Raw genomic sequence first — 26,090 nt, forward strand, 5'->3', positions numbered from 1 at the left:
TTTTTCTCTATCCCTACTAGTTTTCGAGATATTTGACTGGATCACTTCAGATGGTCCACCCTGTATATGTATCCGTAAGTTATAGGAAAAATTATTGTAATACTGAAGATGGTCTAATTTAAGACCTAAACGTTTATCACATTAATGTGAAGTCGATTGAAATATAAAATACTAGCTACCAACATCTTGTGTTGTGGTGTACACCTTTGTAGAAAATTCTGTTTTTAATTTTTACCACGTATTGACTCTTAGCATATCTTTTAATGTTAATTATTTTTTTTTTTTTGCAAATGCTCGCATCATTACATTAACATTATTATGCAGTAAATTGAGAAAAGATCTTTCTATGAATATTTTATTTATTAATAATTAATACTGTACATATCGATAGTATAATTGATATTTTATTTATTAAAAATTGATACTATACAATTTGATACAATAAATAATCAAGTGTTGATTCGTATTTCATACCATATCCAAATTCACGCAAGGCGCAAATATAAAACTGAAAGATGATAAAATTTAAACAAATGTCGTGCATTAGCGACGCGAATAATGTGCATTGCGACATAATTACATTGAAGCATGCGCACGAACTCAACATACAATTATTTACACACACAAAAAGTAAGATAGTTTTACAATTTAGTTTTAATGCTTTCGCCACATGAAAGATTATAAAGTTATTTCGTTTTATATTTTCTTTTTTTTTAACTTATAGTCATAAATTATATACGAGCACAATTACATTACACAAAAAATATGAATTCTGCTAATAATTTTAAAAGATGTGCGTCTGCGGCGAAAGGATTAAATATTGTAATACAAGCAATTAATGATAACCAAAAGTCAACATAATCACGTGAAGTTCTTCTCACTCAAACATTTTACAATGAAATACAGTTAACAAACAACATCACGCATGGCTGTACATTTTTCAAACAAAGTATTGATTTTGTGCGGTCTTCAGGAAAATATTCTCTGTTTCTGCGCAGATACGTTAACAAAATTTGCAGACGCGATGTAGTAAAAATGTGATTTACAGCTTTACGTGCAAAAATTCAAAACTAATAAATCGTAAGTGATCGAATATTTTTTGCGAAGACTAATAACGCGTTGATAAAAATACATATTTATATTTTTGAATAATTTACTAATCTTGCTATATTGTGCATCCGAGACAAACACGATAGTGCCCTTCAACGCGGTGGTGATACAGGTGCAAAAATATTGAAAATTTAACCAAAATCGCTGCAGTTTCCGGAAACCAAAGATAAGTAAGATTTCTCAATCATCGAGAGAATAAAAGAATGTCTAGACTCTAGAATATTATTTAAAATAAATTTTACTATTTCTCTTTCAACTTATAAAGAGAAAGAGAAAGATAGAGAGAAGAGAGAAATAGGCTAATTAAATATTATGAAATTAATATCATTGCATATCTTTATAAATATATAATTTTAATCAAATATTAATTTAAATATTAAAACATAGAATAAACTAACAAAGTATTTTGATGACGCTATATTTTGGGGGCATTTATATCACATATTACCGAGCATTATTTATGATTTATCGACGATTGAGATAATCTGAAAAAAAAAAAATCGAAGCATGAAGCGACCGGGATCGTGCAGCTGCGCGAAGGTGGTAATCTGTGTCACATCGCAGGAAACGAGCAAACTCTGTTTCCCCAAAAAATGCTTTCACAAACCGCCCTCAAGGGCCGGCGGGCCGCATCGTGTCTTTATTTTTCTCGTCGCATCACACTGCTCAGAGAGACAATATCCTGCATTTCAGATTATTCGCCACTTAAATGCTTCTCCGTTTAGCAATAACTGAGACGCTGTGTCGATTCAAAGTATAAGTACGAGTATATAGCGAACCGCATCAATTTACACGCCATGCTCAATTGTAAACAAAAGTATGTAGTATGTATAAAACACGTGAGCGTGATCTTTAGCTGCGTCGGCTGGGATGAAAATTAAAAATGAATTTGTTCGTTCTACTATGTACAAGGCGCGGCGGTCCAGAAATGTCCAGCAAAATAGTATACCAACGCAAGGGAGTAGTATGACGAGAAATTTTAAAACCACACTGTACATCGAACGACAGGATGCTCACACGTTAAACAAAGATATATATACATTTGTGATAAGGGTGAACAGAAGAAAGAAACTGAAGGAAGAAACTTGAGGAAACTTAACAAAGGGTACGGAACGGGGGACGCGACATTACCTGCTTGTTCTGGCGTCTTACTCCGGCGACCGGCAGCTTGCTCGATTATGTCGTTCAGCACCATTACATCTGCGCAAGAATGATAGAATCGAAGTAAGTTTGATTGCTTGAGAGAGCCCGGAGCTATTCGTTAACTAGTTTGCAGTCTTACCTTTCATGTCGACCACGGTATGCTGTTGCGCCGGTAACTCGATAAACGGATTGTCTTGTGGCTTATTCTTACCCATGGGATCTTCTATATCAGGAGCTTCCTGAAAATTTTAAACAGTTGCAAATACTATTTTGAGAGATTTCTGCATACACACACACACACATGCTATCGTTCGAATCTGACGTAAAACATCATCTTTGTATATTGATATCCATGATTTTATAAAATATTATTAGAATGAATATTATTAGTTCGCAACAAAGATTGAAACTGATGAGAACATATTTTTGCAATTATATACAGTCATGCATAAACACGGACATATTTTCCACAAAATGAAAATTTAACGTTTCCGCAGTTCAGCAAACTTCGAAATATTTTATCTTCAGCCAGACTCATCCACTAGGTTGTCAAAAAGATTTTAAATACCTTCGGTTTTAATATACAATTCTATTATAGAATTTTATTTTAAAGAAAAATTGTTATTGTTTCTAAATAAATTTATATAAACTGTTATTACCTGTAAAAATGGTTTACGGTTATTATCATATCTGCGAGTTGATTAAAAATCACTTACGAAATGATAATTTTTCTGATTGGCATCCGCAACGTGGCCATTGGCCGGTGTTTGTTTGTTGTTTCTATTCCTGAGGATCTGTTCTTGCTTGGTGATCTGCTTGCCGATGCTGTCGATGCCGCGGATACCAGGGAAGGCCAGGTCACCGTGAGATGTGTAGGAGAGCCGCGAGGCGTGCGAGGTGTAGGACGAGTGACGCGAGCCGAGATTCGCATAATACACCGGCACCACGATCGTGCCGTTCTCCTCGGACATCGGTGTAACCGCGTTCGAGTCGTCGGCATAGGGCAGGTGTTCCTGGGCGTCCAAGTACGTCGACAGCACGAGGGGCTTGCGGTCGCCTCCCGGTGGTACGAAACATCGGCCACGGCCGTTGCGTATCGTGAACTGGTGGCTGCCACGGCTGCTGCGGCGCAGATTGAACGGTGAACCGGGTAGGCTCAGGCTCGCCTGAAATTACAACAAAGCGGACCACCGCTTTTCTCTCTCTCTCTCTCTCTCTCTCTCTCTCTCTCTCTCTCTCTCTCTCTCTCTCGCGCTCTCGCTCTCTCTCTCTCTCTCGCTCTCTCTCTCTCTCTCCCCCCCCCCCCGTTCTCGGCCCTCTTTTCTGGCAACCGAGACGAGGACGAGGACCAGCCGGAAAGACGTTCTCTGTCCCTCTCGGTGACGGAGTGATTCCCTCAGGACGATCGTGACATTTCTCACGGAATCGATCGCGGCCTATCGTTACGTTTAACGGATCGTTTGAAGAGTCACGAGCTGTGATGCGTGAAAATTTTAGCTGGCGTTGTTTGAAATAGATTTTCGACTATGGATTCATTGGTTGAATACAAAAGCGATACGGGAGATATTTTTTTAAAGATTCTAAAAATTTATTTATTTAAATTAAGATGAGCATACAGTATATAACTCTTCAACAATCTCGCCTCGTTTTCCTACTTTAACTATAATCAATCACGAAACACGATGATTGACACAACGATAATATAGGTTGCCTATGGTCGTTTTCCGAATAAACCGTAATTGATTCCTTTAATGATACTCGCAATGTTGATCGTTCCTTGTAACTAATTAAAAGAGAAAAGATTGATCGTTCAACGAGGCTCATCTCGGTGAAACGTCTCGCGATGATCGTTATTACGTGAAAGACGCGAAACGATCGATCATCGGCGGTGATCCGTGCTTCTCTCGACACGGGAACGGAAATCCATGAGGATGAACGGGTGCGATTTATAAGACGTCGCCTGAGAACTGCGAGTCGTAACGCGCAGAGCATGAATGACGTTTCGAATATGACACTGTGAGATCGGGTCCTATGGTGCTATTTAGTGTACGTACGGTCGGTGCTGACAGAGACACGTCGTGACACACGTACCTTCCGCAGGCTTTCCTGGTAGGCATAAGTAAACTGGCCATTAGCGGCGCGAGGGACCTTAAGAAAAAAACAAGAAAAGATATCTCCTACCAAACGGCTCGTAACGTGATCTAATGTGTACACCAACGAGGCACTCGAAATAGGTATGGAGTATCACATAACATTTGCAGAAGCACATATATAACATAATTGTGGATGGAGAGGTGGAGAAAGAGAGAAGAAAGAAAAAATATGGCTATATAAAAGAATGTTTTTGTCGTGGTGTGTAGAAAGAGAAATTACAAATCTAGTACAGAGAGATACTAATAAATTTGTAGAGAGACACGAAGATCGGCGGTAACATCCGTGATTGAATTGCATCAATTAGAACATATTTGCATGATTGAAGAAAATGTTATTGTCCAATTTTTTCACATTACCTCTTAATTCGAGATTTGTTTGTTTGTTAGATAAAAAGAAACACACTGGAAAAAGAGTCTAATTGTATTAATTGGAATTTTGATTGAAAATGGACAAATCAAAATTCTCTCTCTCTCTCTCTCTCTCTCTCTCTCTCTCTCTCTCTCTCTCTCTCTCTGGTTAAATTTATTATAATTATAGTTGAAATAACCAGAATTCTTATTGATATGATCAGAATTTTTTGGTTTGTCCATTTTCAACATTGAGAAATTTATCTCAATGCAAGTAGAAAAATTGATATCTTTTGATATTTCCGTGTCAGGTAAATAGCGTTCTCGAGCATCGATATTAGGCAATTAGCCGATATATTTCGTATCTCCGCTAACTATTAATTTTATACTAAGCATATACTTCTCTGCATGCATGGTTCTGTAAAACAGGATTAAAATGTATGATCAGTATGCGCCGTGTCGTTATACAGCCGAAATTCACTGTTCCGCGCGTTATTACGCGCAATTGCAGGATCCAGGCACCGATATTCGACACGTTGAAACTGTATTTACGATATAATTAGGGCGAATGATTATAACGAGAGGGTGATTGGTTCTATGCATAAAGCCACCTATCCAAAAGGATCATGACATAATACGAGCAGTCGAGATACGCAGCGAGTCCCAAAAAAGATTCATACAAATAGCAGAATTTTGATAGAAGTTTAGAACTGACAGTTCTTCCGTTAAACTTCGATTGATATGATAATAGGAATAATTCAATCATTAACTTTTAAGTTTTAGAGTAGGTGGCCTAAAGATACGCAAGTATCTTTAGTTGCTCAAAACAGGTACTCAAAACACCCCAAAAATTTTAATGTTAGTTATATTTCTTACTAATATATTATGTTATAGTTAAATTTTTATATATACATGTATATATATATATACACATGATTATATTTTTATTGATGAATTCGGTCACTTGCACTACACTAAATTAGTGCAATTAAAATTTGTTATTTTATACTAACTAAATGCAATGGCAATATAATTAACTTTGACAATAAAATAATACATGTATATTCTGTTAAATAACGTAACAATATTATTATTGAGTATTTAATTATTCAAAATATTTATATGCTTTTACTTTGCTCATATATAGCAGCTTTTAGTATGCACTAATTTAGTATAATGCAAGTGATTGAATTTGTTACGTGATATATAGAGGAATGTGTAAAAAAATATAATGAATTTTAAAACTTCTGAGCATCTCTGGGCAATATTTTTATTTTCCTTTTTCAACCAAGGTTTTTGAGAAAATTATTTCTAGAATGCTGTGTGGCCACCTACCTTCTTAAAGTTTAAAATTGGGAGATTAAATTAATTACACGATAAAAAATTTGAAACTTGATACAGATCTGGACCAAACATTTATCTCAATTACAACTCCCAATTTAGTAGACTTTTTTAGGACATCCTATATATACGCCAAGCATGCTACAGAGCAGCGGATATTGTGGGAAGGCTCGACTCGTCGCGATTTTTTCCTTTCTCTATATTATATTAAAAACAATTAAGATATCAAAGTACGCTATAGGTATTTACATTCTGATCTGATTGCACCTACATTTGCGTTTTCCTAATATTAATTAAGAGAGATACATCCTGTCAAATATATTTCGTTTTCCATTATCTATTCAATATCTGTGTACTAACAGTAATAAGTTATTACTGCCTAATTGCCCAGATTTGCATTCACTGTGATTCACTGAGTTTATTCTAATGACCTAAGAAGTTCCTCCGGACTAATAAATATAATGCATCACCATTTCAATCCTATGTTTCGAAGAACACAGTGATTTCTAACTGATAGGAAACGACCGATATTCTGAATTTTGAAATTTCAGTCGCAGACTATACCGACGAGTCGAGTCGGATCGAATAGCCTCGCATAAGTTGTTCTCGTAGGAGCGAGGTTGGAGGGAGGATCGTGAGGTTGATAACAGGGCCAATTCGGTATATTACGACGCGTAAGAAGGTCGATACGTATATAATATATGTCGTACATCGTCCAGTCGGATACTTACGGCGCTGACTTTCCGCACTTTATTGGCAGCGCTGTGGTTGTTGTTGATCTGCTTGATGTGCCTCTGATCGCCGATGGACTCGATCGAACGTATGCTCATCTTCTCCTTATTGTTGTCATCATTGCCCTTTTCCTGACCGACGAACAGCTCGTAACTGTGACACGAGAAATCTGACGGGGATTTGACGATCTGATCCGCAGCCTCCGCAGCGGCGGCTGCCGCAGCGGCTGCTGCAGCGGCCGCAGCTTCCCGCGCCGCGAGTTTGTTCTCCTTTGCTAATGCAGCTTCCTCAGCTTCCTATTAACATTAACATCAATTCGTGTCAATTTTTTCGATTTAACCAATTCATGAGTCTTAGATCTAATTTCACGAAAAAATAATGAATACGTTTCTTATAAGCGTATCCAGAATATTTTTGGGAGGGATTTTTTATAAATTTTATTATAAACGTGTAGTTCTTTAACATTACCGTCATTACTATTATTACATACAAAATATTTATAATTCTTCTAGAAAAAGAAATTTAAAAAAATCAGGTAAAAACGTAGAAAAAAATCTTATATGAGAGTGTAAGCTAAGTATTATTAAAAATATGATATTAAACTAAAGTTAAATAAAAAAAAAGGAAGAATGATAAATAAAACAAAAAAGAGTCAAAATTAAAATTGTAGATATTTTTTATAATTAAAAGATTAAATATAATTAAAAATTTTTATTAAAAAATTTCCCCTGGACATGCCATGTCAAGGAAGATTCTTCATCCTTGCTTGATGAAAAACTTCAGTTAGTATCAACAATTTTCTTTCAAAATCGACTCTGGTCTCACTTACCCTCATAGCTTCTTCCTCGGCGGCTTCTTCCTCTTCGGCCTTCTTTTGCAACTCATCGTATGACATCGCGACAATAGCGAGGATCAAGTTGACGAGATAGAAGGATCCGAGGAAGATGATCACGATGAAGAAGAGCATGTGCCATGGTCCGGCCGATCTTAGCACCAATTGATACAGATTCTCCCAATAATCCTGAGTCATGAGACGAAAGGCGGAGAGCAATGCCCAACCAAAAGTGTCGAAGCTCGTGTAACCGTAATTCGGATTAGAGCCGAATCCTTGTAAACACGTGTATCCGGGAAGGCACTGCCTATATTCGGAAAATGTTACTGTTTCATATGCTCTTCGCATCAATATTGCAAATATATTTCCGAAAGAATTTTTTTCATGTCTCTCTCTTTCTCTCTCTTAATGGAGACATTAATCTTAAATTCGTTTAAGCTATTATTGTAAATGAAAACAAGTTATTAACTTACCCCGCCCCCGATGAATTTCCGCATAAGGGTATATTTTTCGCTTCGTCAAAATACCAATTAGCTGCATAAGAGAAATAACGATTTAATAATTGGATATGCAATTTAATAATCGTTTATTGGAAATTAATTTCAAACAAGACTATTATCTTCATGAAACAACCAATTAGTACAGATGGTTATAGTATCTCGGTTTACCTTGCATGAAACCCTTTCTAAACACGGTTTATATTTAAAAATATACTACTGAAATAGTTGAGAATCTAGATGACGAATTATATTTTGAGAATCCCGTCAAATCACAGAAACACTTCAAGAAATGTTGCAAAGAACACACTCTTAAAAATTCATAATGTCAAATTATACCTAATTTAAGTTTTTAATTATTTCTACAAATCATCACTATTTCTATTCAATATATTGTTAATTTAATTGTGTGATTATTCAAAATCAATGAAGTTTAACTCAAGAAATGTATCTGGAGACACTGGTAGTGTCTCGGCGCTAAGCTAGGCGCAGCGACACTGCCGTGCCTCCTTTACGCAAATTAAATTTGACACAAATTTAGTTTATTATTTAGTTTACTAAATGTATACATTTATACATATTCTTGTTGTTTAAAGCTAAGTGTAATTCAACCAGAAACGAATTGATTTACATTTTGGAAGTTAAAAATAACGAAAGGTTATTTAACTCAAAGAGAGAATTGGATCATCAAGCTCCTTTAACATCTATAACAGTGTAGTTTGTCAGATGACATTCCATTTTTTACATGTCTCAGGCTTGTGTGCTTTTGGATTAATTTCACGAAGAACTGTGACTTACTTTCGTTATTATTGAATCGCGCCCAACTCTCATGGGTGAGATTACCCCAGGAGCCGTCCTCAGGAAAGTTCTTTATACACTTTTGCGTGAGAACCCCCATGTAAATCTGAAGGCCCATCAGCGCAAAGACGGAGAGGGAGAACATCGTCAGGATTATCACATCGCGCAGGTTCTTCACGGATTCTATCACAGCGCCGACAATGGTTTTCAGACCTAGACAACGAAAAGAGAATGACAGTAGGTTCGTAACGTTAAACATGTAGCAACAGTGGCGGCAACCTGGAGAAATTCAGTTTGTCGTGCGAGAGAAGTGGCAGTTCAACTGGGGCAGGCATAAAATACGGAATGCGAAATGAGTATCTCTTTCGGAAGACTCGATAAAAAAGAAAAAATAATTTTCAACGGTGGGGAAGAACATCATGATGCACGCGATTTTATGGATAGTGACATGAAAACTTGTTTGACCTTTCGGTGCCACTCTGGATATGGCGCGTATCCGACTTTCTTTTTTCAATGTTTTTTCTTCCATATTGCTTATAGCTATTTTATTAATAAAGATACATACATTTGCTTGGCATCATTATGTTTCTTAATAAGTTCCACGCCGAGCTAATTTTAAGTGATTTGATTCGCGGTATTTTTGTGTGCATTTCTTTATGTGTTTGTTAAATATATTTTATAATAATTAAAAAATTACAAAAATTATTTTAAAAAGTAAGGAAAATCTAGTATACTAATTGCATTACATATCATAATTATGTATCATATAGTATAAAATATATTTTGTAACTACGTTTCTTTTTATAGTCAAAATATCAAACGATCTGAAAAAAAATCTAACGTGACGTCACGTTAATATCTAGTATTTCCATTGAAAAAAAAATTCTTTACAATATATTCATATTTATGAAGCAATTAAATTGGATTGAGTATGCCATACCCAAGTATTTCGTTCCCATGGTATGAAGGATTAATTTCATATTCAGACGAAAGATCTGTATGATGTGCGAGATCAAAAAATGAAACACATAAAGATCTTCAGAAGCATATCTTTCACGATAAATCGCCTTATATGAAATATACGATCAAATTTTCTCTGTCTTTATCCATTCAAAGCAATTTCGTGCATCGAGTTTGACAGTTCGTTTCGCAATCGGGATCGAACGAAGATAAGGAAAAATGGGAAGAAAGCAAACCAGTGTGAAGGGAATCGGATTCGTTGAGGTGAATATCGGACGGATGTATATACTGTAAGAATATCAGGTGACAAACGGGGCAAATGATGCGAAGGGCGATACAAGCTGCAATGAATGGAAGTGTTGTAGATATGTGATGAGATACGGAAGACGTACACAACGATCGCGACAAGTGTTGTCTAGAACCACTATGTATTTGCATCTACAACCACTTCTATACTCTAAGCATACCTGGTACAATAGCGACAGTCTTCAAGGCTCGGAGGACTCGAAATGTCCTGAGAGCGGCAAGGTTGCCTAGATCTATGCCCATCGTCACATAACTGCAATACACCCGAACATCACACACATTACAGTGATACAAACAAAAAGATAAAACAAGTTAAAGAAGATCGGGGCGGGGTTACGTAGTTACGCAAACGGTTACTCGCTACTTTTCCTATTTCCTACCAAAAAATCTGCACGAACTGTAATGTGTATCGTAAGGTAGCTATTACTGCATGCACGATTCAATGTAACATGCCGTACATAACTTGCCACGGGTTTCGAGATTGTTTTTCCAGCATACTTCCCAAACTCATTTTCTTCCGTCAATAATCTTCCTCTCTTTAAAGGATGTGATTAAATTAACATATATTTAATTTGCAATATTATGTTAATAAAATTTATTTTTAAAAAATCTTTTAAATTTTCCAATTTTTTTACTTGAAAAATATATCTAGTAAAGGAAGGTCACCGACATACCACTTTGTTTTTAGACAATATTTCTTAAACAAAAGGTAAAAATACAAAACATAAATACAAAATAAAAAGTGTCTTCTATCAGATAGTATAAGCAATTTTTATAATACTGTTTGCAATTTTGCAATAATTAAGTTTTTCGTAAGTTATGCAAAAATGAGCGTCTGACAAAATGGGCTCCAAAACTGACACAGTAGGCAGTAATGCCACGTATTCCTATTCTTTTTCTTTTACAGGAATTATCTGTATAAAGTACCTATAAGTGAATGAATGGAAGATTTTTCAGAATCATTTTACTTCGTTATAAAATATTTGTATTCAATTATATGCATATTTACTTTATGCAAGATGCAAATATGTAACGCGATAGTTTTTCTAGAGTTGTTCCATATATGCACGACTGCCTTCAGCTCCAATAGACTTATAAAGCAACATTATAAAGATTAAGTTAGCATGGTCTGTTTTACGGACAGGTGTACGTCGGTTTACGCTGCATCCCAATTTTAAATTAAAAATCGTATTATGAAAAGACTAAGAGAAAAAATAATATAAATAAAACTTATTTCGGAAAGTACAAGTATTTAAAATGACGTAATATTATCAATAATATAGTCACTATTATTTAAACCTCACAATTTGCAAAAGAAGATCGTAAGAATTTTATTTTCGCATTTGTAGAATTTGTTTTTAGCATATTTGATATAGAAACAAGCCACAAACCTACGAATTATGAGCTTGTACTTCTTTAATTAGCTAAACAGATCATGATTTTATTAGTATTAATAAAGTGCTATAGTTAGTTTTCGAAAAATAAGGGGGTGTCACTTTAGGAGACCTATGTCAGTATCGGCGACTTTCCTCTAACTATATTAAAACATTTCAGGAGCTTATTCTAACGAATACTTTTATAATTCTAATAAGCACTCTTGTGATTCTTCAAAGGATAAAAACTTTTCCAATATTGGTAATATTTTCTTCCGAAGTGAAAACATATAGACAATTATTTTAAAAAAATGACAATGTCTAAAGTACTATGATCAAGACTATGATAAATTATTGAATCTCGTGGCACGTGATCTTGGCTATGTTACGAGCCGCAGTCGAGTACTCGCTTATCGAGTGAAACACGTATCGATCATCTATGAACAATTACTGAAGTAAAAATGTATGTATATAGAAATGTACTAAACTACAACAATTAATCAACTGACTTATCGACTCGACGTACTAATGTCTAATCAACGTATTACGACGAATTAAAAACTTCTTGTTTAAGATCACTAAAAGAAATAATACTATCCTTATCTAGATGAACTAATTTAGGTACCTAAAATATATATAAGTACACCCCAGAGTATATGCGTGTATGCACGTTCGTGTTTGCGTGAATTGTGAGGCGTAATGAACGAAGATTGAGAATTATATTATATATAATTAAGTAGATAATCGATGCTACGGAAATCTTACGTTAGCGTACTCAACGGATCTAGCGGAGAAGTCTACTGTCTTAACCTGGAAAGATCTAACTTGATACTAATTAACGTTTTGGATTAACTCTTCAGTATGAATTTTGCCGGTCTTTTTGCACAGAAAATTGCCAATTCAATAATTGTCACGATCTTGATTGCCGTATTTGTCATCGTGACACACTTTAGTAATTTATTTCTTTTTCTACTCTATTAAGAGCCAATTGATTCGTTTAATTCGACACTGTTCAAACAATTTGTAAATGGTTTTTGAAAAAGTCATCGTATATTCTAGAAATTATTTTAAGTTTTTGAAGTTCGCGCTAAGAAAATAATTAAAGGCACGATAAATTCTAGTCTTCATAATAACGTTTCTTGTTACGAGGCCGAAGTAATTAGCACATGTACAATGTACAATTTAATAAAAAGATTAAAGCGATACTTCTATTAGTATCCACAGAATCTCCACGACTTTTCTCGACAAAATGGCGACAATCCTTTTGTCCATTCTACTCTACCGTTTTTTTTACTTTCCTCTTACTTTTCTTTCTTCTTGCCTTTCTCTCTTTAACAAGAATAAGTTTAACTACTCACGCTAAAGCTATAACTACGAAGTCGAGCCAATTCCATGCATCTCTAAGATAGGTAAAAGGCTGCAGAATGAAACCCCTCGCCATCACCTTAACGGCGGACTCAAATGTGTAGATGCCCGTAAATATCACTCTGAAAACAACAAACACACCACTCAGCTTTTTAAATGCGTCGTACGTGATTCTCTCTCTACCATCTAGCCCGTTTAAAATCACGCTTGAACGATACTCTCGCGTAAAAATGTGATCATATTTATCGTTATACTTATCGTTTCCACCGTACATCTCATAATTATTTTTTATTCTCATTAATTGTTACAAATATGTTTACTATTACATATTTACAGTAGGTAAATTTTACAACAGTAAAACTAATCTATTAATAAACTCAAAAACATGCAAGTAAAGAAATTACACATTAATTAACATGATCACTTTTGTTAACGAGACTGATACGCATCTAAACTCGGCGATAATCACTAATATCTATTTTATCCTATCAATAATCTATTGATACCTCTATTTCATTGTATAAATTAACTACAATATGCTCGTATCTCAGGCACGGTGTACGCGAACGAATTATTCACAGCGCGCGATGGATTACGAATTTACAAAAAGTAGTTTATCATACTTACAATATTAGCACAATAACATTTCTTTATTAAATATAAAAAATAAAAACAAGATAATGAAAATCAGATTTCCGAATCTTCAGTTATATTTAACACCATATTATACAATAGTTATTTATCTCACTGTAAATAATAAAGTTTTACGAATCGTGCTCCCAAATTTCGAAATAATCCTGAAAATGATATTTAAAATTTTAGTAGATTGCATGTTGAATCGTTCGCGCGATTTGTTGCCCGTCATCTATAGTGCTATCTCTAGAGAGACTAGTACAAAACTTACCAACGGAATACAATTTATCACACAGTCTCTACTCATATATTAGAGCTATAACATGTAGAACATTTCTTGAAATATGTCTACTAGATAAATGATCACGTCGTAAGTCTTTGATAAAATTCTTTCTAGCTAATTAGATATCGAAACAGCTAAACGGGACAGTGAAAATATGATGAGCTAAATTTTAAAAATAATCAACGACGGATTTGCAGTTTAGGTTTTAATAGAACTAATGGGTCAATTTTAAGCAGAATCGTAAGAATCGTAACGTGTTCTCGTAAAACTTGTAAAAACTTATGATTAATATTCTCTAATTTTAAGCGTATATATTGTAAGATGTACGATTATTCATAAATATCTATGATTTTTTGTAAATTTTATGGCTAGTAAGAAGTTGTCTGTAAAAATATTGTATAATGGTATAAGCACTTAAATATGTTTACAAGTCTTACAGGAATATGTTACGAGTCTTACGATTCTGCTTAGAATTTAGGCATAAATTATATAAATTTACGATAATTTATAATAGTAGGCTTTAAGTGTGATTTTCTCTATCATTACAGAATCCTTATAGGTATCTAAGAAGTGAGGAATTTTTGTCTATTTACTTCCTTTCTATATTATTATTTGCATTTCCAAAATGCGACAATAAAATTTATGGGATTATTTTCTTCAAATATCAAATACTTCAAAAATTGATAATAAAAAAATAACCAAAAAATTAACAAACGGGGTCTAATTAGATAATAATTAAGTATCATCATTAAAATGAATAATATTAAACGATACTTAAAGTGCATGATAACCACTTGTATATTTTGTTGTAAATATTAATTGATCAGCAGTGCTAACGATACTTTTTTAACATGTAATCAGTTACCTTAAAATACACTCCTCTAAATTAAAGTATCATTTCAAATTGATAATAAAAAACGAAATACAAAATATATATGATTTTGTAAGAAATAATCGTAGAAATATTTAAAAAATATTTTAAAGTTTAAAAACTTAAAAAAGTTTTTAACTAGATTCTAAAGACTTTTTTTAAGTATTTAAAAGATTTAAAAGTATTTCTTAAATATAGCGATTATTTTTCGCAAAGTTATGTAAATATATACTTTGTCATATCTACTATCGATTGGAAATAATGAATATTTACTTTTGTTGAGAAATGTATTGATTCATCCCAGTCTCTAGAACTTTTAATTAGAGTTTCTTCAAAAAGTTTCATTTCTAATAAGAATGAAAAAGCAATTGGCTTTCCGCTTCTTGTAAATATTCGCTTATTCATCCTCGCCGATATAGTCGCGATTCACAAGTAAAGACGATGAAAGATACTCACTCGGTGGACTCGATGGTGGGCGTGGTGGGCATGATCATGAGTACACAGTTAACCAATATTGTAGTGATGATGAAAAGGGAGAAGAGCGGGTGAACCAATATGTATATAGCCACACGCCGTATAGGGTTGAACGGGTCGAGCATCCACATCGCGTCCGTCGCTGAGAATCTGAATATATCCTTTCCCTTGCTAATGACGACGAAGGTCTACGAACAGACGTACCACAAAATTTATTCAGTCAGATATTACAAGTATAAAGTACAGAAATAGAGAGACAGTCATTTAAGAAAGTCAGCTTTCTGCTCATGGATTTAATTGTCTTTTAAAAGTACAGACGTTAATAAAAAATATGGCTTTTAATAAAAGCCCGTATTAAAATAATTATCTCAGTTTAGGTAGAAACAAAGAAATTTTCTGGACAGTAATAATATAAAATCAATCGTATAAGACTTAAGAAAAAAATATCGATCCGCGAAAAATATATTTTTAAACGGTCTAGCTTTAAACGTTCTCTTAATGCTTGTATGATTCTTACGTGAATTTATATACTACGTATGTATAGTCCCCAGAAACGCGCCCCGAAATGATTTTTCGGTCTTGAAACGCTAACTCTATGAAACTACCGCAATAATATCACGAGTTAAATTCTTTGTTTCTGGAGACTACATACGTAGTATATAAATTCACATAAAAATCATACAAGCATTAAGATCCTGCAGCTAGACCGTTTAAGGCTTTGATTTCTATAGTTTGTGTTATCACGTATACGGTCCTACAATATATTATATATTTTTAAGATAATTTCCGAGTTCTATGCGCTTGTAAACTCAAATTATAAAAAGATCTTGATATAGATGTACAGCTTTTAACGCACCATTATAACCGTAAAATAGTTACACAAAGCAATTACGAGTTTGAAAGCCAAAGTTTGAAAATAGCTGCGCTAGATGCAGTCATAGTGAACGGCCGCTGTTAGAGAACCTACTCTAAAATTTCGTACCTCGCGAAAACTCAGTCCCTCTAAGAGAGTTAAACTAATTAGTACATCAATGCCAGGATACCCTTTGATTGTGGTAGAAGCTATCAATATCCTCGAGAGGTGTGGAGGCCAACTCGGGTGGAAATTCGTTGTGCAGTCGGACCGGGATCGGCGCTCCCTGCTCAAACATGGGATCCGGCTGAGGACCTTCGTCCTCGTCCTCGTCGTCATATCGAACCTGCGAACGAGATGCTCGTAAGATTATCCCAATACGCGTATTTTTTTCGCCATATCGTTATCACGGCATTTTGCCTGAACAAAATGATGTTTAGATCTTCGTAGAGAAACATTATCGCAAGTAACCAAAATATCAAAGTATATATCTTTATAATTGTAATTCTATTGAGAGAACAAGAATTATTTGAGTGAGATTGAAACATTCCTTTTTTCGAAGCGAATATGTCAAGGATATATGAGAAAATCGGTCTATAGGAGAAAAAATTGACCTTGTCTATTTATTATGTTTTCAATTATGTAAACATTTTTTTCTAATACGTTCCATTAATTTCACAATCGGAGCCGCGTTTCATACGAAAAATCGAATTAGGCCATCGCATATATCTCATTTCATATTCGAGCATAAAAAGTAAAAATAATCGAGCAATCGGTAATATAAATATTTCCAAAATATCGATTTCTTCGACCGTAAATTAAATAGACAATAGGGGCTGTATGCACAGTTGCATTCTCCCATTCGACGATAACGTGCCGCGTAATATAGAATGTAATACGAAATTAATATTCAAATATTTCAGCAATTCTTCATTATTCATGGCACAAGAATGTATAATGCAAAAAAAGACGAAAAAAATGACGAAAATATATGAAATAAATTATTACGAATATGTTTCCAAAATTTCCTTCAAATATTATGTATATATAAATACATTTTAGTACTATGTGTCTATATACTTTCATACACCAAAAAAAAAAAGACAATCTAATTGTAAAGTGAAATTTCCGGTAATCTCATATTCTAAGCAGAAACTTTTACAGAAAGAGTATTCCTCTTCCAATGCACTGGACTATTCATCAAAAATGTATTGGAGATTATTCTAACAGTTTTCCTTTTGTATTAAGAGGAATACGTTTACTTAAAGCGGAACGCCCTCTTACGAGTAACATGAAAAGCAATATGTGTATCGCTGCCTGTCGCTGCTTTTTGGCCGTTTGGCGCGTATTATAGTATACAATATACATCGGTCATCGTGTTACATCATTTATAATTTGAGTTGTTTCATAATGAGTGAAGTTGAAGAATTTTTAGAAACGATCAGCTTAGAGAAGTACTGGCCCACATTTAGGCGTAAGTACTATTTATCACGCAGTGCATTGCTTTTTGTTATCGATATGATGTAGGTATTTTTATTTGCAGGAAAAAAAATGCAGTAAAGATAACATCTTCAAAGATGCCAAAGGGTTTGCGAGTTATCGTCGTAATGTAGTGATCCATTGCTAATGCTAACGTTTCGTGAACCTTACCGTTATGAAATATTGACATTAACAATGGATCACAACATGGCAATAGACGTCAAATCCTGTGGTATCTTTGAAGTGAATACTCTTGAATTAAAGTTTCTCTCAAAAGTATATATAATATCTCTTAAAACAATATTAATTAATCTATATACAAGAGGAAATTCATATTAAGAACAGCAAGATTTTTACTGCAGATGCAAAACGAAAATACTCTAACTGTAAGAATATTGTGCTTAGTATATTTTCCTTTTGATTTTAAAAGATTCCTCTTGAGGCCGTATATAAGAATAAAATCCTCTAAGATTTAGCGGTTTCTGCTAATATTAAAATTATTTTTTTTTTGGGTGTAGAAAGTATAAATTATTTAATTTTTAATTTTTAATTGTTTTGTTACTAAATATTGTTAATTATTAATTTTATTGACTTACGTTTATATTTAATATCTTGATATAAAATATTTTTATTGCAAAATATTTTACGCAAGATCTGTTTTTACATAAAAGTGATTTTAAAACTTGCATTTACGATTGCACCTTGTAATATCGCTAGAAATATAAACTTGACCGTAGTATAGAAGGACGGAAATCATATGGCATCGTGTTTGACTTTTGCATGTGGAACGCGAACGTGAAATATTCAGTGCCGTCGTATGAATATTCGAACAAATCGCTTCTTTGGAAATATTCATCCGCGTACTTTTCTAAGTGCACCAGTTATTCATAACCCGCTTTTAGATGAGCTCAATGCATTGCACCGCATCGTCGTTGCCTGTGCATCACAAAACAAAATCTCAACCGTGTGATTCAGTGAAAACGGTACATGTAAGCGTATTGCGTGCGACTGTCACGTGTTCCGAACGAGTGGAAAATCTCGTTTTTCTCGGAATAGCCAGATATCCCAAGCAAACTTACTGAGTCCCGTGATCGCTGATAAAACTTGAACTCGAAAAATAATTATTATATTAATTATTGCATTTTAGCTAATAATTTGCCACAATTAAGTCACGACAGTGTGAAAGGCGAAGCCAAAATGCACTCTCTAAATTCTTTGAAGTAGAATCTTTAAGAGTGACATTTCACTCTTCAGGATGAATTCACTTTAAAAGTTTTAGAGAGTAGATATACTGATATATTCACGCTACAAATTCGATCGGTGCTAAAAACGGGTCGTGAACATACGAACCTGAAGAAGGTCCACACAACATCTGCTCGACTTTGGTCCCTCCTACGGCTCGAATCTCTGGCTTAATCTTAATTAAAAGATACTATTCCTATTTTTTTACTATGCTCACTCGTCCGATACTAATTTGTCTAACCCTCTAGACACAAAATAGCTCTATTCTACCCTCTATCCGATCCGCCGGCGACCAGTGATCTTCATCTATTCAGGACACAGTCGCGCACAAATTGATATAAAAGCGTATGCATGGTAAATAAATGTCTCGACCGAAATAAAGCACTCGGTACATATCTCTCCCCATGGGCCCGGGACGTTCGTATTCTACGTTTATACGCGCTTATGCGAATTTATGCGCGGTGAGTTTAAGACCTTACTTAACCACTAAACTAAACGATCCGTCGCCGGCATGTTCACTTCGCAAAAACTGCAAAATGCAACAAAATCCCGCGGATGATGGATATGAGATCTCGTTCAATTTCACGTTCGATCTCACGGTGCAGTGATGTATCTCAATTGCGGTTCCTTTTGGAATTACGTAGTTAAAAATTTTAGACAAGTGTCCTACACCTAAATCCAAGAACTACGCTAAGAATAATCAGTGTACGGTCTAGATGACTAGGTCTAATTGTAAATTGCCCAAGCCAAGTGTTCGTCGAGCTCTGCGCGCGAAAGCTTTAAAGCCTCGTGCTCGTGCGTGCCGAAAGTTTTCGAAACTCGTGGTCGAATCCCGAGGGTGACCCGATTCGAGGGTCTGACCCCCGGATACGTCATCGGATTCGATCACGAGACCGGAAGAAGCGTACAAGCATAGTGCGCGAGAAACGTGGGAAATCGAAGCTCTCGTTCTAGTGCGAACTTGACTTTCCCCTCGAGTGTACTTCGAATAACAAACACACTGAAGGCGCCGACGGGGATTAAGATTGTTCCGAGCTGTCTACGATCCGCCAGAATGGCGAAGTTCTCTCTCGCGTTGTAGAACTTTCTATTATCGCGACCAACTATAAATCAATACGATTCCGGAGGATGCACCGCATTATCGCGACCGCGCACTTTGCTCCGAGGCAGTGCTGCGACAGTGCGCGCTAGTTCATTAAGAAATTAAAAAAAAAAAAAACGGAATGAAGAAAGTCAGCGTAAGCATTGCACGCGTATGGCATACGTCTGTGTAAGCATTACCAGGCGACCGCGACCTCCGCTCGAAATATTTATGTCGTTCTGCGCATCTCTCGTATTGCCACTTCTTAGATGTTTCTTGACGGTGGAATTTTTCAAGACCGCGCTCGTATATCTCGACAGAAATTACGTATTTGAATTTATTGCTTCACGCAAATATGTATGCACGAGTTAGATACATTTGAAGTGGTCTTTGAAATCAGGTTTATATCAAATTTAATGCATCTTCAACTTGTATTATCCTTTAATTGCGTGATTGACTCTGGGATTAATTGTGACAGTTTCATCAATAAAACGTTGATTCGCGTATTGTATAAAGAAATGCTTGTATTTGCGAGATACATATAATTCATCTCTCAGATCACTTTTGATGTTTACAGCAACCGAGAGTTTCAAAAACGTCGCACAATTGTCTCCCGTTATAATTGATCCCAAGTTGTCTTCTATAAGCGTGTAAAGCACAGAGATTCTGGAAGTAACAAATATTTCGAGGGAAAGCCGCGCGTTAAAGCGTAAGCACAGCTCGCTTTTGATCGTAAGACGTCAAGACACTTTGCCAAGGAACGTGTCATATATTTGCAAACAACCAAGGGGCAATATACAGAAGCTCGCTGCTTTGTATCGCGTATGTGTGTGTGTGTGTGTGTGTGTGTGCGTGTGCAAATTATGAAACTTTATTATCATATTCTCGACCACGATGTAACATCCAGAAGAAGGGATATTCGCGATAAGAAAGATACTCGACATTGAGATATCATGGAGGCGAATCGCGCGCGTTTCCGCTAAAAATAGCTCCCGAATTAATTAATCAAAACGTTTCAATTCAATGCCTCGTGGATTAAACTTGCCCATCTTTGGTATCCGGTCGATATATCGATTCGGGATGATGACGCTCGGAAATCAATATACATCGTGGCACGCAGAAAACAAGGGATTGAAACTTTTACAACTGCGGTCGTCTAAGCTCAGTGATTCTTTTTTTTTTTAATCAATCTTGACATTCGAAAAAGAATCAAATTTAAAAATCGCGAATTTCCATCGAAATTGTCGCGAATAATTTATCAGAAAAATTATTACCGCTAGAATAGTTTGCGAAAGATAGCATTTAAAAAAATTTACTGGAAATCTTTTGTGCTCTAATTACTATATTCAATCGCCTTTCAATTTGTTCTTTATTGTTTTAAAAAATATACTATTTTATTTTATTTTATAATTCAAGAGGAACAGTACTAAATGATTCTCTGAAAGAAGATTTACATATCAAAGATTAATAAACAAACAAAGAAACTAATAAAATTAAAATGATCCGTAAGCCAATAATTAATGTAAAATCGACTGTGTAAAATTCCAATATAAACGCAGCTTCGAGTATGGTGCGAAAGTGTGGAATCGTCCGTGACTATTATCAATATCGATTCTTCTTCGACATTCGCGTGGAACTGAAAAGTTCATTATTCTTGTTTTCAATCCCTGCACAAAATGTGAGCAAGTATTGTATGTGTATCGTATGTGTGGCGTTGAGCAGTGAGTGAGTGACGCGTGTCCAGTCGATCGATCGGCCAAATGCTGCCGAGAGTGAGGAAAAATCGTGAGATCGTGTGCGTGTCTGTTTGCGCACGTGTTCACAATGTATATACATATGTGTGAGAGAGATGTGTGTGTGTGTGTGTGTGTGTGTGTGTGTGTCGAGATATATGACGTGTACATGTGCACGTGTGTATGTTAGTAAGGTAGAAGAGTCGGATGTGAGATAGAGAGAGCAGTATTACTTAGCGTGACGTAACGTCTTACTTCTTTTTTCTTTTTCTTCCGTCCATAACCTCCCTGAAATTGGAGAAATGGAGAAACAGTCGTTACACACAGAGATACAGAGAATACGGGGGATATCGGTGAATGAACAGAGTAGAAAAAAAAATAATATGCCAATATATGCTATAACAAGGGAGATTGCGATAAGATGGCTCAGTCCGTAGCTTTTGGAAGAGTAAGAGCTGAATCGGGCGACTTTAGAAAAGAAAAATAGAAAAAGAGAGAAAGAGAGACAGAAAGGGGACAGATAGATGGCATCAAAGGAAGGAGAAGAAACACAATGTTACATTACGACATAGACGTACGACAGGAAAATATACAGGATCAGGCAACCCGGAAAGAGGGTTTCCAAGCACATCAAGCTTGATCGGGACTGGATTAACTGTTGGGAAAATACGGCTTGTCTAGGAATTTGAAAATAATTTTCACAGAGAGTTAGAACCCGTATCATTATCAACTTTTATTTTAAGCTATTTAAAAAAATTTTGTTATAAAACATCCTTTAAATGTTTGATTAAATAAAGTAGCTTCTGCCACAATTAATAGGGGAACGAAATAATTTATTCATCTAAATAAGCCAGTTAATTCACAAACTTCGTGATGTATTTTAAAAAAATGCAAAAATAGTAAGCGGATACATTCTTAGATGTTAAGATTCATTACAGAAAAAGAAAGAGAGACGATCGATGATAATCCAGTCTTGATCTCGCTTCTCTCTCGTTCTCTCCTTGACCTTTCATCGTTGGAGTATAATACAAGGAGGCAATAAAAGGAGAAGATTTGCTCCTCTTGCGAAAGTAATTTTCAAACAGAGCGATCAATGTTGAACGATAGACGAAGGAGGAGGACGAAGGTTAATAAATAAATCCGCTCCTTTTATCGGTGTTGCTGTTATAGCCGTGAGGCAAATTAGGAGCGCTAATTATAAGGATGTAAGGGACTCATTCGTTGGATTTACATTAATACGCTCCACCGTGATAATCATCTCTCATCGCGTGGCACTCGCGCGTTATCCATTAACGCGAATGCGGCGAAGAGAGAGAGAAAGAGTGGAGGTAGCCACGACACATGAGCGATATATTCACGCACATAAAAAATATGTATATGTATATATATTTATATATATGTAGGTATTTATGTATAAGTAGGCACAGAGAGATAAGTGGCACTGCAGACATCGAGCTTTGTACGTGACATATCTTTCGTAACACACACAATACATTACTCGACGACAGATATATGTATGTATAAACAAATGGGTTAAATAGTCGTCGGTAAAGAGATAGTTACATCCTCACTACGTTAGCGATAGATAGATCAAGCAAACAATCAAAGGGACAGTCGAATGGATAAGGGGAACAAATGAATCCTCTTGCAATTTGACATATGTAAGAAAAAAATGAACAAGAAAAGTTTTCGCAAACGGCGCTACAGCTAGGCATAGGAAGGTTAACGATAAAGTGGTATTTGCAATGAGATTTTAAGGCGCAAATCTTAAGCTTTAATTTTTAGGCCGTACATAAGAAGTTGACTATCATAATCGAATGTGAGGAGAATAATCGACTATGATTGGTCAATTTCTTACGGTTTAAGGCTTAAGGCTTGAATTTTACGCCTTAAAATTTCAATCTTGTAAACGCCGCTTAAGGCAGCTCATACTTAAGATTAATCAATTTAAAAAATTGCACTTTCCATTAAATATCAAAGAACGTATCTCTTAGAAAACAAATATATTTAAGTTGAATACTGCAATTTAAAATTTTTTTAATATTAATGTACCTTTATCTGAAATTTCCGTTGTTTGTTTATTCAAATCGATTTACTTTTATATCAAATGCATTGGACAAGTGCAGTCCGTATAACTCTTTATCGTATAATTCTTAATGTTTTTAAAAAAATATTCCTTTCATATTCTATTTATTCTTAATTTATTTTTGATTTGAATGCGCATTTATTTTATTAGTTAAAAATATTATTTCTGCTAAAACGTTCTTAAAAAAAATTTTAATAAAAATATTTTATAAGAATGAATGTAACAAAATCTTAAGTATGAGTAGCATTCAATGCAAAACTTTTATTTAGCACATTTATATGTATAAGCGCCTGTGGGCGCAACGAATGGCTGTAATACATATTGGTATAAAAGAAACGAATTTTTGAAAGCTCTAATCTGATGATCTGTTGTGCAATAGGATTTTCAAATTAAACGAATGTTATATATCTTTTTCGTAAGAAAAAGACTTGTAAACTTTTATTGTTACATTGCTCGTCTCGTATGAATAGATATGTACACATGAATATGTATAAAAAGGACAGTAATTACACAGGAAAATTAATTGATCGCACAATCGAGCCTGGCAGGAAAATTAGCAGCGTCAGATAAATATATCCGCTAGCGTTAATCAATATATGACTAACTGAAAAATTATACAACGGATAACAGCAAACTCGAAATAGCGATACGAGTTTGGAGAACAATAAGCGTATGTATGTACAACGAACATTTACGCAAAAGCATATTTTTCGGAATTACCAATATGATCTTTTTACGGTTGAAATAATATCTCTTCGAAAGTTTCGTGAAATAAGGATCGAAATGCCTGAACGTGATCGTCATGGAACGACCGCGTAATTTATTTGGCGCTACTTAAGGGGTATCCTACGATATACGCACATGACGAATTATGTGTCGATGTAGTTAATGCGCGAAGAAAATTAGAAATGCGCGATCGTGCGATGAGCGCATACGGCCGCGTTCATACCTCGCCTTCCGCTCTTCTCTGCTGAAGCTCTTTCTGCCTGGCCTCTTCCTCGGCAATGCGAGCCTCGACCGCTGCCAGGGACTCCCGCGTGAACGGACGGAACAAACTTCTTTCTTCCTCTGATATAGAGTCAGAATCTTCGGACATTGTCTAGGCTGCGCACAGCTAAGCCACCTTCCTGCGGGCGTGAATCGCGATCAGTGAAAAACGTAACGTGAGAATAACAAGTGAAAGAAAATAGATAGGAAAATACTTGAAAGAAGAATGAAAAAGATATTAACACAGACAAACGAAAAAGATCATATTCGATAAAAGAGGCTCTTGGTAATATTTTACTGAATTTTACAATTCAGAAAAAATACCAATAGCAACGTAAATCAAGATTGTTAAACATAAATGAAGAAAGCCATATTCGATCAAAGCGAGTCTTGATGCCTATAATAATTTTATGCGAATTTTACAATACCTGATAATATTTTGTATGAATTTTCTGTTCAAGCAAACTACAATGCCAATTATTTATCGGTCTTGAAATATAGTCTTAAATTGGAGTTTGGAGTACTCAACATCACAAATTAAATTGACAAGCAATATAATATTATTAATGCTATTGAGCATCTTTAATCGCCAATAACATAGGATCTTTAAAGGCACTGTTGTAATATATGTGTCGATATTTTGACAGTGAATTATAATGAATTAAATCTATAAAAAAATAAGTGAAATACAAATCGACTTTTATCGAAACTATTGAATAATTATGAAGAAAAAATAAAGTAAGTTTCGAAGAAACTGAATATATGAGAGAGACATGAAGAATTATGTGAAAAAAATGTACTAAATTTTAATAAATATTTATTTTAATAGTACTAACTAAATATTTATCAAATGTAAACATATATTTATCTGGTGTATCCAATAATTTGATTTAAGTATTATTTTTTTTTAGTAAATACACTTATTTACTGTAAGTAAACGTTTAGTTTACTAGCACTATTGAAACAAATATTTGTTAAAATTTAGTAAATTTATTTTCAATACGAAGATGACAAAAGTGGAGTATGATCTATCGATGGACTGGACTCACTTTTGATCGGTGCTAACAGTTCCTGAAGTGTAGTGTGCGCGTGTCCCACGACGCGGGAGGGTAGTAAAGTTGCTGCTGCGGCTGACGAGGACGACGGGTCCGGTGTTGAAAGCGGCGTGACTTGCCGGCTACCGGCTGATTCCTGGGTGTCGTCGATTCCGGGCGCGTCGTGCCGACGATGCGATCACACGACGCCGTTACGTACGGTCGGACGGATAAGGGCGCTCCGTGCAGCACGTCGATTGCCGATCTGCCGCTACTCTTGCTCTCCCTCTTGTCGATCGCCGTCACGCGAGTACTGCTGCTTCTGCTACTGCTGCTACTGCTGCTGCTGCTGCTGTTGCTGCTGTTGCTGCTGTTG

General features: G+C 35.2%; 1 protein-coding gene across 13 annotated transcripts in view; it reads right to left on the reverse strand.

Annotated features, from left to right (window-relative positions):
* The window catches only part of para (sodium voltage-gated channel paralytic), a 57,635-nt gene extending 31,562 nt beyond the window's left edge, over positions 1-26,073 (reverse strand). For 6 of the 13 annotated variants that reach the window (XM_018507886.1, XM_018507927.1, XM_018507901.1 and 3 more), the window contains exons 1-13: positions 24,643-24,789; positions 16,263-16,418; positions 15,202-15,407; positions 12,952-13,080; positions 10,382-10,473; positions 8,955-9,167; positions 8,133-8,193; positions 7,657-7,966; positions 6,827-7,123; positions 4,345-4,401; positions 2,970-3,419; positions 2,393-2,492; positions 2,242-2,310 (exon numbers count right to left, since the gene is read on the reverse strand). In XM_018507886.1, the coding sequence (XP_018363388.1) occupies positions 2,242-2,310; positions 2,393-2,492; positions 2,970-3,419; positions 4,345-4,401; positions 6,827-7,123; positions 7,657-7,966; positions 8,133-8,193; positions 8,955-9,167; positions 10,382-10,473; positions 12,952-13,080; positions 15,202-15,407; positions 16,263-16,418; positions 24,643-24,789 (2,287 nt within the window). Of the gene's footprint in view, positions 1-2,241; positions 2,311-2,392; positions 2,493-2,969; positions 3,420-4,344; positions 4,402-6,826; positions 7,124-7,656; positions 7,967-8,132; positions 8,194-8,954; positions 9,168-10,381; positions 10,474-12,951; positions 13,081-15,201; positions 15,408-16,262; positions 16,419-18,901; positions 19,011-21,862; positions 21,896-24,642; positions 24,821-25,729 lie in introns of those variants that run through there. The other 7 variants (XM_018507972.1, XM_018507962.1, XM_018507953.1 and 4 more) reach the window with 4 other exon arrangements.
* Between the last annotated feature and the right edge of the window lie 17 nt (positions 26,074-26,090).

Source organism: Trachymyrmex cornetzi, unplaced genomic scaffold (assembly GCF_001594075.2).
Source record: "Trachymyrmex cornetzi isolate Tcor2-1 unplaced genomic scaffold, Tcor1.1 scaffold1093, whole genome shotgun sequence".
In the NCBI taxonomy this organism is placed as follows: Eukaryota; Metazoa; Arthropoda; class Insecta; order Hymenoptera; family Formicidae; genus Trachymyrmex; species Trachymyrmex cornetzi.